A 15,425-nucleotide genomic window follows, 5' to 3' on the forward strand; every position below is an offset into this window, starting at 1 on the left:
CTTCATACTCTATTTGTCCCTCTTCCACCTTTAACCCCTAGCAACCACTAATCCTTTTATTGTCTCCATAGTTTTACCTTTTCCAGAATGTTACATAGTTAGAATCATGTAATATGTAGCCCTTTCAGATTGGCTTCTTTCACTTAGTAATATGCATATAGGGTTCCTGCATGTCTTTTCATGGTTTGGTAGCTCTTTTTTTTTTTTTTTAAAGCATTGAGTAATACATTGTATGGATGTACCAGTTTATTTATCTATTCACCTACTGAAGCACATCTTGGTTGTTTTCTGGTTTTAGCAATTTGAATAAAGCGGCTATAAACATTCATGTACAGGTTTTGAAGTAGTTGTAAGTTTTTGACTCATTTGGGTAAATACCAAGATTCATGATTGCTGGATGACACAGTAGGAGTATGTTTAGTTTTGTAAGAAACTTCCAAACTGTCTTCCAAAGTAGCTGCACCATTTTGTAATCCCACCAGGAGTGAATGAGAGTTCTTGGTTTTCCACATCTTCATCAGCATTTGGTGGTGTCAGTATTTTGGATTTGGGCTATTTTAATAGGTATATAGTAATATCTCGTTGTTTTAATTTGCAAGTTCCCTAATGATGTGATGTTGAGCATCTTTTTATGTTTACTGCCATCTGTATAACTCTTCGGTGAAAGGTCTGTTCAGGTCTTTTGTCTACTTTTTTAATTGGGCTTTTCATTTTTGAGTTTTAAGAGTTCTTTTTATATTTTGGATATCAGTCCTTTATGAGACCTGTCTTCTGCAAATATTTTCCCCCAGCTTCTGGCTTGTTTTCTCATTCTTTTGATAGTGTCTTTTGCAGAGCATATGTTTTTTGTTTTTTGTTTTTTAAAGATTTTATTTATTTGAGAGAGAGAGAATGAGAGATAGAGAGCATGAGAGGGAAGAGGGTCAGAGGGAGAAGCTGACTCCCTGCTGAGCAGGGAGGCTGATGTGGGACTCGATCCCAGGACCGAGATCATGACCTGAGCCGAAGGCAGTTGCCCAACCATCTGAGCCACCCAGGCGCCCCGCAGAGCATATGTTTTTAATTTTAGTGAAGTCCAGCTGTTATTTCTGTCATGGATCATGCCTTTGGTGTTGTATCTAAAAAGTCATCAGCATAGCCAAGATCATTTAGATTTTCTTCTCTGTTATTTTCTAGGAGTTTTATAGTTTTACATTTTGTATTTAGGTCTGTGATCCAGGTTGAGTTAATCTTTGTGAGGAGTGTAAGCTCTGTGTCTAGATTCTTTTTTGCAGATGGAGGTCCAGTTCTAGCAGTATTTGTTGGCAGGAGTTTTTGGTTGATGACTTATTTTCTATATAGACAGTCATTTCACCTGCACACAAACACAGTTTTATTTATTCCTTCCCAATCTGTATATCATTTCTTGCCTTTTCTTGTCCTGTTGCACTATCTGGGACTTGTAGTACATTGTTGAAAAATAATGGTGAGAGGGAACATCTTTGCCTCATTCTTGATATTAGTGGGAAAGATTTTTGTTTCTCAACATTAAGTATGATGTTATAGGTTTTTTTGTAGTTATTTTTTTTATCAAGTTGAAGAAGTTCTCTTTATTATTAGTTAGCTGACTTTGTATCATGACTGGGTGTTGGATATTTTTATTTTTTTTTTATTGAAGTATAGTTGACATACAATGTTAAATTAGCTTCAGGTATACAACATAGTGATTCCACAAGTTTTATGCATTATGCTGTACTCTCCACAAGTATAGCTACTGTCTCTCATCAGACAATGCTATTATAATACCATTGACTATATTCCCTGTGTTGTACCTTTCATTTACATTACTTATTCATTCCGTAACTGGAAGCCCACTCTCTTCACCTACTCTCCTTCACCCATTTTGCCTGACCCCCTCTTCTCTGGCAACCATTAGTTTATTCTCTGTATTTTTGGGTCTGTTTCTGCTTTTTATTTATTTGCTTATTCATTTGTTTTTAAGTTCGATGTATAAGTGGAATCATATGGTATTTGTCTTTCTCTGACTTATTTAACATAATACCTTCTGAGAGTCCATTCATGTTGTCACAAATGGCAAGATCTTACTTTATCATGACTGTGTAACATTACGTTGTGTGTGTGTATGTGTGAGTTTTCGTGTGTATGTACGTCACTTGGGTTGCTTCCATATCTTGGCTTTTGTAAATAATGCTGTAATAAACATAGGGGTGCATATATATTTTCAAATTAGTGTTTTAATTTCCTTTGGGTAAATACCCAGTAGTGGAATTACTGGAACTGGATCAAATGGTATTTCTATTTCTAATTTTTTGAGGAACCTTTATACTGTTTTCCACAGTGGCTATACCAATTTGCACTCCCATCCACAGTGCACACAAGGTTTCCTTTTTATCGACATCCTCACTGATTATTCTTTCTTCTGTTTTTAATTTTAGCCATTCTGACAGGTGGAAGGTGATATCTCATTGTGGTTTTGATTTGCATTTCCCTGATGATTAGTGATATTGAGCATCTTTTCATATGTCTATTGGCCATCTGTATGTCTTCTTTGGAAAAATGTCTATTTAGATCCTCTGCCCATTTTTTAATTGGATTATTTGTGTTTTTTTGGTTTTGAGTGTTTTGAATTCCTTATATCTTTTGGATATAACTACTTATCGGCAATATCATTTGCACATATCTTCTTTCATTCACTATCATTTGCAAATATCAACTCCCATTCAGTTGCCTTTTTGTTTGTTGATAGTTTCATTCACTGTGCAAAAGCTTTTTATTTTGTTGTAGTCCCAATAGTTTATTTTTGCTTTTATTTCCTTTGCCTTAAGAGATATACCTAGAAAAATGTTGCTATGACCAATGTAAAGAAAATTACCACCTATGTTTTCTCTTTTTTTTTTGGAGTTTTATGGTTTTAGGTCTTACATTTAGATCTTTAATCTGTTTTGAGTTTATTTTTGGGTATAGTGTAAGAAAGGGATCATTTCATTCTTTTGCATGTTGCTGTCTAGTTTTCCCAGCACCGTTTATTGAAGAGACTGTCTTTTTTCCATCGTATATTCTTGTCTCCTCAGTCATAGATTACTTAACCATATAAACATAGGTTTATTTCTGGGCTTTTTAATCTGTTCTATTGCTTTATATGTGAATTTTTGTGCCAGTACCGTGTTGTTTTGATTCCTACAGCTTTGTAGTATCTCTTAAAATCTGGAATTGTAGTATCTTCAGCTTCGTTACTCCTTCGTAAGATTTCTTTGGGTATTTAGGGTCTCTGTGGTTCCACACAAATTTTAGGATTATTTGTTCTACTTCTGTGAAAAATGCTGTTGGTATTTTGATAGCAATTGTATTAAATCTGTAGATTACTTTGGGTAGTATGGACATTTTAACAATATTTGTTTTTCCAATCCTTGAGCATAAAATACCTTTCTATTTGTGTTGTTTTCAATTTCTTTCATCAGTGTTTTAGTTTTCAGAGTACAGGTCTTTCACCTCCTTAGTTAAGTTTATTTCTAGGTATTTTATTCTTTTTGATGCAATTGTAAATAGAATTGTTTATTTCCCTTTCTACTACTTTGTTATTAGTGTATAGAAATTCAACCAATTTCTGTGTATTAATTTTGTATCCTACAATTTTACTGAATTCATTTATTCTAATAGTTTTTTTGGTGAAGTCTTTAGTGTTTTCTATGTATAGTACCATGTCATTTGCAGATAGTGACAGTTTAACTTCTTCCTTATCAATATGGATGTTTTTTATTTCTTTTTCTTGTGGATTGCTGTGGCTAGGACTTTTCAGCCCTGTGTTAAATAAAAGTGGCAGGAGTGGACATCCTTGTCTTGTTACTGATCTTAGAGGAAAACCTCTTAGTTTTTCACCATTGAGTATGATGTTAGCTATGGGCTTTTCATATATGGCTTTTATTATGTTGAGGTATGTTCCCTTTAAACCCACTTTGTGGAGAGTTTTTATCATGCACAGACTGGGTGTTGGATTTTGTCAAATGCTTTTTCTACATCCATTGATATGATTATATGATTTTTTGTCTTTTAGCCTGTATGATATGATAGATTACATTCATTGATTTTTGAATGTTGAACAAGTGAACCATACATGAGATAAATTCCACTTCATCACAATGTACAAACTTTTTACACATCGTTGAATTATACGTACATTATTATACTTTGTTGAATTCAATTTGCTAATATTTTGCATATTTGTATAGTTACTGGTCTGTAATTTTCTTGTTATGTCTTTGTCTGGTTTTGGTAGTAGGATAATGGTGCTCTCATAGAATGATTGAACAAGTATTCCTTTTACTTCTGTCTTCTAATAGAAATTGTAGAGAATTGGTAAAATTTCTTCCTTAAATGATTGTTAGAATTTACTGTAAACTCATCTGGGTCTGATGCTTTCTGTTTAGAAGATTATTAATTCTTTTTTATTAATTCTTGATTCAATTTCTTTAATTGATATAGGCCTATTCAGATTGTCTGTTTCTTCTTTTGACAGATTGTCATTTCATCTAGATGATCAAGTATGTGGCCATAAAGGTTTTCTTGTATTATATTTCATAATTTAGTTGACTCTTGAACAATGTGGGGGTTAGAGGTGCTGACCCCCTGTGCAGTTAAAAATCTACATATAACTTTGACTCCCCAAAAACTTAACTACTAATAGCCTACTGTTGACCAAAAGCCTTACTGATAACAGAAACAGTCAATCAACACATACTTTGTATATGTATTATATACTCTTTTATTACAATAATGTAAGGTAGAGAAAAAAATGTTAAGAATATCATAAGGAAGAGAACATAAAGTACTGTAATGTATTTATCAAAAAGAAACCCACTTATAAGTGGACCTGCGCAGTTCAAACCCATGTTTAAGGGTCAACTGTCAATCCATTATTAAACTTTTAAGGTCTGTGAAACCTGTAGTGATGTCCCTTCTTTCATTTGTGTATTAGTAATCTGTCTTCTCTTGTTTTTCTTAGTTATCCTGGCTATAAGCTTATCGTTTTTATTGATCTCTTCAAAGAATGAGCTTTTGCTTTTGCTGATTTTTCTCTTTTGACTTCCTGTTATCAATTTTATTTCTGCTCTAATTTTCCTACTTTTTTCTTGTGTTTACTTTGGATTTAATTTGCTCTTTTTTTTTAATTTCCTGAGGCGGAAGCTTACTGATTTTAGATCTTTCTGTTTTTCTAATATATACATTCAGTGCTATAAATTTCCCTTTAAGCACTACTTTTACTACATCCCACGAATTTTGATTAGTTGTATTTTCATTTTCATTTAAACTATTTTTTTTTATTTCTGTTGAGATTTCTTCTGTAATCCATGTATTATTTAGGAGTGTGTTTTTTAATCTCCATGTATTTTGTAATTTTCCAAATGTCATTTTGCTATTGATTTTTAGTTTAATTTCTGGTCTGATAGCACACATTGTATGATTTCTGTTCTTTATAATTTGTTAAGGTAGATTTTATGGCCTAGAATGTAGTCTGTCTTGGTAGATACTCCATATGCTCTTGAGATGAATGTGTATTCTGCTGTTGGATGAAGTAGCATTTGGATAGCAATTATATTGAGTTGGTTGAAGTTGCTGTTGAGTTCAACTGTGTTAAAGTAGAATTTTTGTCGACAACATATAGTTGGGTCTTGTTCTTTGATCCACTATGACAATGTCTGTCTCAACGATTTGTTTAGACCATTGATGTTTTAAAGTGATTATTGATATAGTTGTATTAATATTACCATATTTGTTACTCTTTGTTCTTTGTTCCTGTTTTTGTCTTTGACTATTTTTCTGCCTTTTCTGATTTTAACTGAGCATTTTATGATTCCATTTTCTCTCCTTTCTTGGTGTATGAAATATGTATTTCTATTTTTTCCCCTTTTTTCAGTGGTTGTCCTGGAATTTGCAGTATACATTTACAACTAATCTGTATCCACTTTCAAATAACACTGTTCTGCTTCACAGGTAGTACAAGTGCTTTATAATAACAAAAATTTGAATTTCTCCCTCTAGTTCCTTGTATCATTTCTGTCATTCATTTCACTTATACATAGGCTGTAGTCATTGAATACATTGTTATGACCATTATTTTGGACAAACTATTATCTGTTAGATCGATTAAGTTGAAGTTTTTATTTTACCTTCACTCATTCCTCTCTAGTGCTCTTTCTTTATGTACATTCAAGTTTCAACCTATATCATTTTCCTTTTCCTAGGACAACTTTTTGAGATTTATTTTTTAAAGAGAGACAGCATGAGTGGTGGGGAGGTACAGAGGGAGAGAGAAAAAGAGAACTTCCAGCAGACTCCCTACATGGGGCTCAATCTCAAAACCCTGAGATCATGACCTGAGCCAAAATCAAGAGTAGGAAAACCGCCTGAGCCACCTAAGTGCCCCTCTTGGAACAACTTTTTAAAACGTTTCTTGCAAGGCAGTCCTACTAACAACAAATTCCCTCAATTTTTGTTTGAAGAAGTCTTTATTTCTCCTTCATTTCTGAAAGATAGTTTCAGAGAATACAGAAATTTAGGTCGGTGTTTTTTCTCTCTCAACACTTTAAATATTTCACTCTACTCTCCTTGGTTGCATGGTTGCTGAGGAGTTATCTAATATAATTCTTATTTTTGCACCTCTACAGTGAACTGTATAAGTCCTCTGACTTCTTAAAAGGTTTATTTATTTAATTTTTTTTTGGTCTTTGCTTGTCTGTAGTTTGAATATGATGTGCCTAGAGGTAGTTTTTTGCCAGGTATCCTACTTGATGTTCTCTGGGCTTCCTGGATCTATAGTTTGGTGTCAGACATTAATCTGGAGAAATTCTCAGTCATTATTTCTTCAAGTATTTCTTCTATTCCATTCTCTTTTCTCCTTCTGGTATTTCATTTGCACATATATTACACCTTTTATAGCTTCCATAATTCTTGGATATTCTCTTGTTTCTTTTTTTTTCATCAGTCTTTTTTCTCTTTGCTTTTTCATTTTGGAAGTTTTTATTGGCAAATAATTAAGCTCAGGAATTTTTTTCTCAGTCATGTCTAGTCTAACAAGCCCATCAAAGGTATTCTTTATTTCTGCTATAGTGTCTTGATTTCTGCCATTTCTTTTTGAGTGTTAGAATTTCCATCGCTCTGCCTATGTTGCCCCTTTCTTGAGTGTTGTCTATTTTGTCTGTTAGAACCCTTAGCATATTAATCATAATTTTAAAAAATTTCTGTTCTGACAATAGCAGCATTTTTGCTGGTTCTCTGGTTCATTGATGCTTATTCAGTTTCTTCAATTTGTGTTTTGTCTTTTAGTATGCCTTATAATAGTTTTGATTTTATTTTGTTTTATTTTGATAGATGGACATGATGATCTGCATAAAAGGAACTATGGTAAATAGGCCTTTGGTGATGTAGTAGTAAGAGTATAAGAGGCCAGGTGTTCTTTGGTCCTATGATTAAGTTGTAGTCTTTTAGTTAGTCTGTGTTACTGGACTGTGAACTTCACAGTTGCTTTTTAGTAACCTTCCTTCCCTTCAAGTAATATAGGATGGCTGAGAGGGCTGGAGTTGGGTATATCCCTTCTTCCAGCTCAGTTGGGTTCTGAGAAACCTGTCATAGTTTAGGCTCTGGTAAAATAGTTTCTCTTAAAGGCAGGACTTGTTAAGAAGTACAGAATATTCTGGCATATTCAAAATAGCTACTTTTCCCTTCCTCCTGCCACATGCACAAGATTTTCCTCAGGTCTTCATTGTGAGAACCTGGTATGGCTTCTGGAGGTAAAGTCACAAAAAATGTAAGGGTCCCTCAATGATTGTGTTTTCTGGAGTATTTAACTCTCAGGCTTGTCCACACTGTCCTAGAAATTCATCATTTACATTTCCAGTATCCTTACCCCAGCACTGGTTCCTGTGGAGGTTTCTGCTTATTGGTTTCTTTGTATCCAGCTTGTCTGTCTCTCCAGTTTGGGGGTCAGTGGTTTGTCTTATTGCTATGGTCTAAATGTTTGTGTCCTCCCCAAATTCATATGTTGAAATTCTAAGAGGTGGAGCCTTTGGGAGGTACTTAGGTCGTGAAGGTGGAGACCTCATGAGTAGAATTTGTGTCTTTATAAAAGAGGCCTCACAGAGCTTACCCACCATCTTCATATGAGGACGTGAGAAGGTGTCAGTTATGAACCAGGAAAAGACCCCTCACTTAACCATGCTGGGTGCCTTGATCTTGGACTTTCCAGTATCCGGATTGAGAAATAAATTTCTATTGTTTATAAGCTATCTAGTCTCTGATATTTTGTAATAGCAGCCTAAACAGATGAAGACACTTGTGATCTCACATCTCAGAAGGGTCTAAGAAGAGCTGTTATTGGACTGGAAAACAGACCATTATCGCCCTTTTATAATCTGTTCTCCATACTGTGGCCGTACTGGTCCTCAAAAACATGAATCTGATTTTGTCATATTTCTAGTGGAAACTTCCCATTTATGTTAGGATAAAATCCAAACTCAGTAATTTGGATAACAAAGCCTTTGTTATCTAGCCTTAATTTCTCTCTCTACATTGATCTTTTGCATTTTTCACCTTAACTTCTGTGTGCAGCTATTCTGAACTGATTTCCATTTTCAGTGTTCTGTATTCTCTTTCCTCCCTTTTCCTCTTAACCTGTTTGGTTCTCACTCATTTTTCAAGGTTTAAGTTAGAAACCATCTCCCTGGACAGCCCACCTTGACTCTCCCAAAATCTGTTCAATGTGACCTTCCTTAGTGTCTGAAAATATAGGATCATGACTAATTAGCATAGTAGATACAATTAAAGGCCTTAGGTGTAATCAGTTGGCAGCCTTAAATATTTAGGTGCTTGTAGTTGTTATGAAGGAGTCCTTAGAGCTTTTGCTAACAGTGTTTCTGACAATTAAGCTCTCATGTGGAAAAGTTACATTAGGGAGGATATTTTTTGAAGGGTATATAATCCATTTATTCAGAATGTTCAGAGTTTATTCTTACAATCAGAGGAGCAAATCCATGCACCTGCCAATTAGTTATTTGCAAGAATTAGTGCTAGCCAAAATAAATCTCAGTGGTTTCTCTGGTATTCCTTGATCCCAAACTTTTTAGACATTGGGAAGGACCATTTAATTTAATAAATTGACAGTCTGACTTACATAACAACCTCATGTGTGTTTGATTGATGTGAGTTAGAGGCTACTCTCCTGTGCATACACTGCATCAAGTTTTTGAAGTTGTAATGCATGTTGAGATCTGCATTCTGTTAGAGATCCTCATTATCTCATTAAGTCCGTTACATGGTGATTATACTAAGGTCCACCTGTTCTGTCAGCAGTGACAGAGGTGTGAGGTGGTACCTTTGGTCCTCTTTTCCTCTTCTCCCTCACCCCGTTCATCGGCTTGGGTTTATACGTTTACTACACTTAACAGTGCTGTTACGCTCTGTAATCATCCATGCACGTGTCTATTACATATTTCTCAATTCTGAACGGTTCTTAGTAAATCCCAGCTGGTGCTAATGAGAATTGTTATTGTAGGGCCTTGACTGTGCAATATAAGGTTTTGTTCATTGGTAAGACCTGTTGAATTTCCTTATTAATAATCAGTATTTAGTTTTGTTTTGGATTTTTTTGTCAAAGGAAATGTGATTAAATTCTAGTATGTCTGGTAGTAGCTTTGTAATTGACCTGCTACGTTAACAAAAGGAACATAATAACTTATCTTCCTTTGCCTGTTTCTTCAGATATGGGGATTGTGATCACTACCTACCTGCTGATGTTGCTTAAAAACATTAATATTTTAAAATACCAAGATACATTAGAAATATCCCATTTGTTATGGGTAAAGAGCGTAAAGAGTTTTTTTGTTTCATAGAGGTTTTAAACTTCATGTGAGGAATGGGTTTTTATTTTGTTTCTTTATTCCCAATTCCTTTCAGTATGTTTTCCATATAAAATGTAAATATTGTTTAAATTACACAATTGTGTATTTGATGAACTGCTTTAAATAATCTTATAACTTGCTTCCCAGATCTTGTATATTTCATTATTGGAGAGAAAATGAACATGGTTGTTGAAGGAGGAAAAGAAATGATTTGAATATAATTAATTTTAGGGTACGGTAATTCAACAAGTAATGAATTCTGAAGCAAGCATTTTATATTTTGAAACAGACATAATTTTTCGTGTTATAGAGTACACAGTCTTTTAAAAGTAATAAAGTACTTGGGGATAGGTAAAGAGTTTTACAACTATATTTTTTAAAAATCAGTTCTTTAGGTGCTGGGAACGTAGCTGACCGTGTTCTGGCTCAGCTCTTAACAGAAATGGATGGCATTGAACAGTTAAAGGATGTGACAATTTTGGCAGCTACTAACCGCCCAGATAGGCTAGACAAGGTAAGAAAGAAAGCAGTACGAGTGTTGTAAAATCAGAACTGGATTATTTGATTATGTGAGCTTTTTTTCATTTAGTAATTACAAATTACTTTGTAATCACTTTTTCATTTAGAGGATCCTGAAAATCTTAAAGGAAATGAAAAGAACAGTAAAGCTTCTATGTTTTTATTGCTTATGGTTTGGTATTAATGAAACTATTTTGTAACCCCTTGAATTTCCCCCCCCCCATTGCATCAGACTTTCAGATGGAGAATTGAAGTTCTGAAATTCTTTTTTTGTTTGTTTATGTCATCTGATTTATTTTTGAGAAGTTTTTCCCATTTTCATTCATACTAAGGTAAATTTCTGGATATTTAGGACAAGTTAGACTGAAGTTATTATTAACAACTTTTTAGAATTCTTTGTCTGCAGTTGGTTTCAAAGTGATTAGAATAAGAGTGACAATGGATTTTATCTAAGAAATTACTTAGCCTGTAGCATTAAACTAAGCTATACAGTTGCAAAATTAACCCTTTCAAGGTATTGCTACCACTTTTTCTCCCTAGGTCAGAGTTTAATAAAGGGAATTCACTAAATTTTAAATGTCTAATTTCTACCTAATGTACAATTTTTTGCAAGGATTTAAATTAAGAGTAAAAATTTTCTCCTGTAGCATGAACTAATTTTTCTTTTTTCTGTTCACATTATTGCTCATATAAATGACCTTATGAGCTCCTCTCTCCTTCCCTGTGCATATATATACCAACTTTTAATTTTGAAAATGGGATTTAGAAAAAATCCTTGCAAAGATATGAAAGAAGCTTTTATGTGGAAAGCAAGCTTTGCTTTCATTCAATTAGGTATTTTACTATGCGATAAAGACCTTTGAGTCAAATACAGGTGAGAAAGCTTTGGACTTTAATAAATTGTTCACTTTCTGATACAGTATTTTTTTAAGAAGAAAGGTGTGTTCTGAGCACTTACAGGATCTGGGTCTATGCTCAGATACCTTTGATGTCTATGGGGAAAAAAAAAAAGATAGTAGGACTGTATTTTAACAAGTATCATAGAAAGTACTAAAAGAACCCTAGAAGTTACCTAATCCCACCTTTCAGTTTTACAAATAAAGGTGCTGAATCCAGAAAAAAAAACTCCTGGTAAGAATATATTATATTTTATGATATTTTCTCCTGGTTACCCCATGGCTAATGAGCTCTAAAATTTCTTTGGTTTCCTTCTCTACAATGCCTAATCTAATAGTTGTCTTCTTTGGTTTCTTAATAGAGTGTGTCTTCACTGTTAGATACATTTCTTGAAATAGGGCTTTTGGGTTTACAATAAACTTCTCTGGGTTCATCTAAATCAAGCCATATGATTCAGTTTGATTGGTGCTTGTATTAGTTTTCTCTTGCTGTGTTACAGATTACCTCAAATTTAGCAGTTTTACACAACACCCATTTATTAGTATTTCTATAGGTAAGTCAAAATCTGGGAACGGCACGACAGAGTTGTCTGTTCCAGAGGCTCACTACAGGCTAAAAACAGGGAGTTGGCAGGACTATATCATTGTCAGGAGCTGGTATTCTTCCCATCCAAGTATTACCCAGGGCTGGTATTCCTTTTCTAATCTCACATGATTGGGTCAGAATTCATTTCTTGTGATTGTAGGCCTAAGGACTAAATTTCCTTACTGGCTGTCAGCTGGGAGCTACTGTCGCTCCTAGAGACCCCCACATGGCCTCTAACATCTTCAAAGACAGCAGTGAGAATTGCCATCATATTTTATCCCTCTTATGCTTTAAAATTATGTTTCCAGGAAAAGCCCAGTGTCTTTTAGTGTCATCTAATCAGGTTAGGCCCAACAAAGGAAAATCTCTCCACCTTCAAGTTAGTGGTTTCAGGACCTTAATTAATTACATTTGCAAAAGCCCCTCACAGTAGCACCTAAATTAGCATTTGATTGAATAACTGGGAGAAGGTGTGAGTCCACTAGGGGACCAGAATCTTGTGACTCTACTAGAAGTCTTCCTACCACAGTGCTCTTCAGCTTCTTCCCCCCACTACTCTCAATTCTGTTCCAAGTCCTAAGAACAACTTCTGACTTCCTGGGAGACCAGCTTATCCTTGCCTGTCATATAATTGACTTTGAACCAGCTCCTCTGAAATGTTCTGGTTCTGTGGAATCTGCTGTTTTCTCAGATGCTGCATTTCTTTGCCTTGCCTTGTCCAAATATATCTTTCTTCAAATTATACATATAATCTCTCTTAAAATAGAAAAGGATAAATAAATTTAAACTCCTGTTGTAAAGGATACATTTTTTCATGTTCTTTATATGTGTAACACTTGATAGGTTTGTTACTTAATTCAGTGGAATTGTTGATTTATAATCTGTTTCGCTTACTTCCCCCCCCCCGTAAGACCTAAACTGAGTTGTGTTTTACAGTAGATCTAATTTATCCTAGTTTTTTACCAACACCTGGTACAAGAGACCTTTAGAAATTTTAAAGATTAACCTAGAGATTAGACGTTATTCTTGGGCCACTGTAAGGTTTGGGGCCTTTTTTAAAAGCTCAGCTTTCTAAAGTCAAAACCTCCAAGGTGATTGTAGAGAGTTTCCATTCTCTTTAGGATAAGTTTAGTCTGTGGATATCTTGGATCTCTTGGAAAAAATACTTAACTGGATTTTGGGCAGAAGTTGTTTCCAAAGACAGGAGATTTAAGGGATAGAAGTGGTTTTTCTTTTTTTTTTTTACATTTCAAAGATTTTGCATTGTTTTCCTGTTTCTTGCCTGGTGATAATATTTGCCTTAGGAAGGCATATGCTCTGTTTCATTAACAGCAACTCGTAAGTGAGTCTTCAACATCACAGAGTTTCAGAAATTGAAGTTTGGGAAATATCTTGCCAAACTTCTAGCCATGTTTTTTTATCCTTTATAAAATGTTACCTTGAATTCATCAGTTCTGAAAATGTGATTGTACAAAATAAGTGTTTTAAGTATCAATATTAATTCACACTGTTAATACCTTGATTTATTGACCTCTTTAAGATGTTTCAGAGAGAAGTATAAACATATGCAAACATACAATATGTATATATCCATATTTATATGTATGCTTGTATGTCTGTATGTATATGCATTTACACACATACTTTGATTAGTTTTTGAATATTAGAAATCCAACTTTTTTTAACCAACTAATTTTGGATGAGCACATTTAAATTAAGATATTGAAAGTATTTGCTAACTAGATACAAAGACTTATTTTCACTAGGTCAGGGAGATCTAAAGGTTTTTAATTTAGTATTCAAATTTTTCAAAATTTATAATGTTTAATTTGTAAAGGATTAAATAATAAAATTATTCCTGGTAGCAAAACATAAAATTGGTAAATGGGAAAAAGCATTTTTGAGTGGTGTAAGAATGGTTTCAAGATCATCAAATGATGTGCTATGCTTTCAAGTACAACTTTGAATTTAGTACATTGCACCAGGGTCTAAATGTTCTGCCTACTGTATTCTGTAATTGTGCAAAAAAAAAAAAAAACAAAAACCCAAAACTTTAAATAATCAGTGATTTTTGTAAAAAAAATTCTTTTCTGTTTCAAGTAGAATTCCATATTTGTGTGGAATATGGATTTTTTTTAAGATTTTATTTATTTATTTGACAGAGAGAGAGAGATCACAAGTAGACAGGCAGGCAGAGGGAGAGGGAGAAGCAGGCAGCCTGATGCAGGGCTCGATCCCAGGATGCTGGGATCATGACCTGAGCCGAAGGCAGACACTTAACTGACTGAGCCACCCAGGTGCCCCGGATTTTTTTTCTTAATTGTACTTTTGTTACTACTCATATGATACATACTATATCAAAAGTCATTTTTCTTTGCAGATTTTTTCCTCTGAAGAACTATTTTAGAGCATTATTTGTATATTATTTAATACTACTATAAAACAAAAGTTTCAGTGCATGTGTGATTATAACATGGTGTTTGTTCAAAATGTGTCCTGAAGGTCCCGGTAGAAACAAAACAATCTTAAGAGACAATACAAAAACAAAAAAACTTCCTGTTATGAAATGAATAGACAGTTTCCACCACCTGCCTTGTCTGGAGGAAACTGTGATAGGAAGAGTATGGGTGACAGAAGAATTAAATTTCATGTGCTGCTAAAAAGTAGAGATTTTAAATTAAAAATTTAATTAAAAAAAAAGACTGTTCTAGTGTCAAAGAAGTAATACATTTGGTATAACTTTGGCTAAATTTAATTAGGGTGTTTGGCCTTGTAAATTAGCTGGCATACTTTACCATCCTGTTGTCTGTTAACCCACAACCTCTATGTCATGGTGACCTTAAGTTAGTATGTCAAAAGGGTGAGAATTCTTGGACTGCCAGAGGAGTGAAATTGACATCATTGTGTGACCCATGTGTTGTGTGTATTTATTGTCTTTTATGGACAGTATTTCAATTTCATGTAGTTTGGGGAAACTAAAGCTAGAGTTTCTTGGGGATTCTGGTGATTCAGCAAAGGAAGTAAGACAAATAGCTCAAGAATCACATTGTTCTATTTCCTGCTATTTCATATTTACATGTCAAATACATTAGTTGTGATGTAGCACACTAGGCTAAGTAAAGTGATTGCGTGTGGTTCCTGGTGGTATCCTGAAGTCTCCATAGACATTTATGCCTTACCCTCTCCTTCAGCTGATAAGTGAGGGAAGAGAAGTCATATCCTCAAGTGTCCATTTTACATAAGAATGACAAGATGTGAAGGATAGAAGAAGATTAATGAGATTGTATAATGTCAAGTTGACACATTGTCTTTAGATGGATGATGGTCTGGATTTCCTCAGCATCGAGAGAATTTAGAATAGCAAACAACTGAATTTTTATTGATGCCCAAATAACAAAGAGCCCAAGCTGTAGGAGTTTATATTGTTCTCTGTTAGGCTGTTGATTATGTAGCCACTTTAGAAGAATATAATGTCCAATCCATGGCATTTCATGCATTTGTGTTGAATATTAAGAAATGGTCATGTCTTCTTTC

The 15,425-nt window shown here is 34.2% G+C and overlaps 1 protein-coding gene across 5 annotated transcripts in view; it reads left to right on the top strand.

The window, feature by feature from the left end:
- AFG2A (AFG2 AAA ATPase homolog A) overlaps positions 1-15,425 on the top strand; it is a 343,140-nt gene that overhangs the window by 103,436 nt on the left and 224,279 nt on the right. For 3 of the 5 annotated variants that reach the window (XM_025874137.2, XM_025874141.2, XM_025874139.2), the window contains exon 14: positions 10,278-10,404. The exons of the other annotated variants lie outside the window; for them this stretch is intronic. In XM_025874137.2, the coding sequence (XP_025729922.1) occupies positions 10,278-10,404 (127 nt within the window). The remainder of the gene's footprint in view (positions 1-10,277; positions 10,405-15,425) is intronic. 5 annotated transcript variants of the gene reach the window in all.

This window comes from Callorhinus ursinus, unplaced genomic scaffold (assembly GCF_003265705.2).
Source record: "Callorhinus ursinus isolate GAN/ISIS: 27379988/994484 unplaced genomic scaffold, GSC_fseal_2.0 scaffold4, whole genome shotgun sequence".
Lineage (NCBI taxonomy): Eukaryota > Metazoa > Chordata > Mammalia > Carnivora > Otariidae > Callorhinus > Callorhinus ursinus.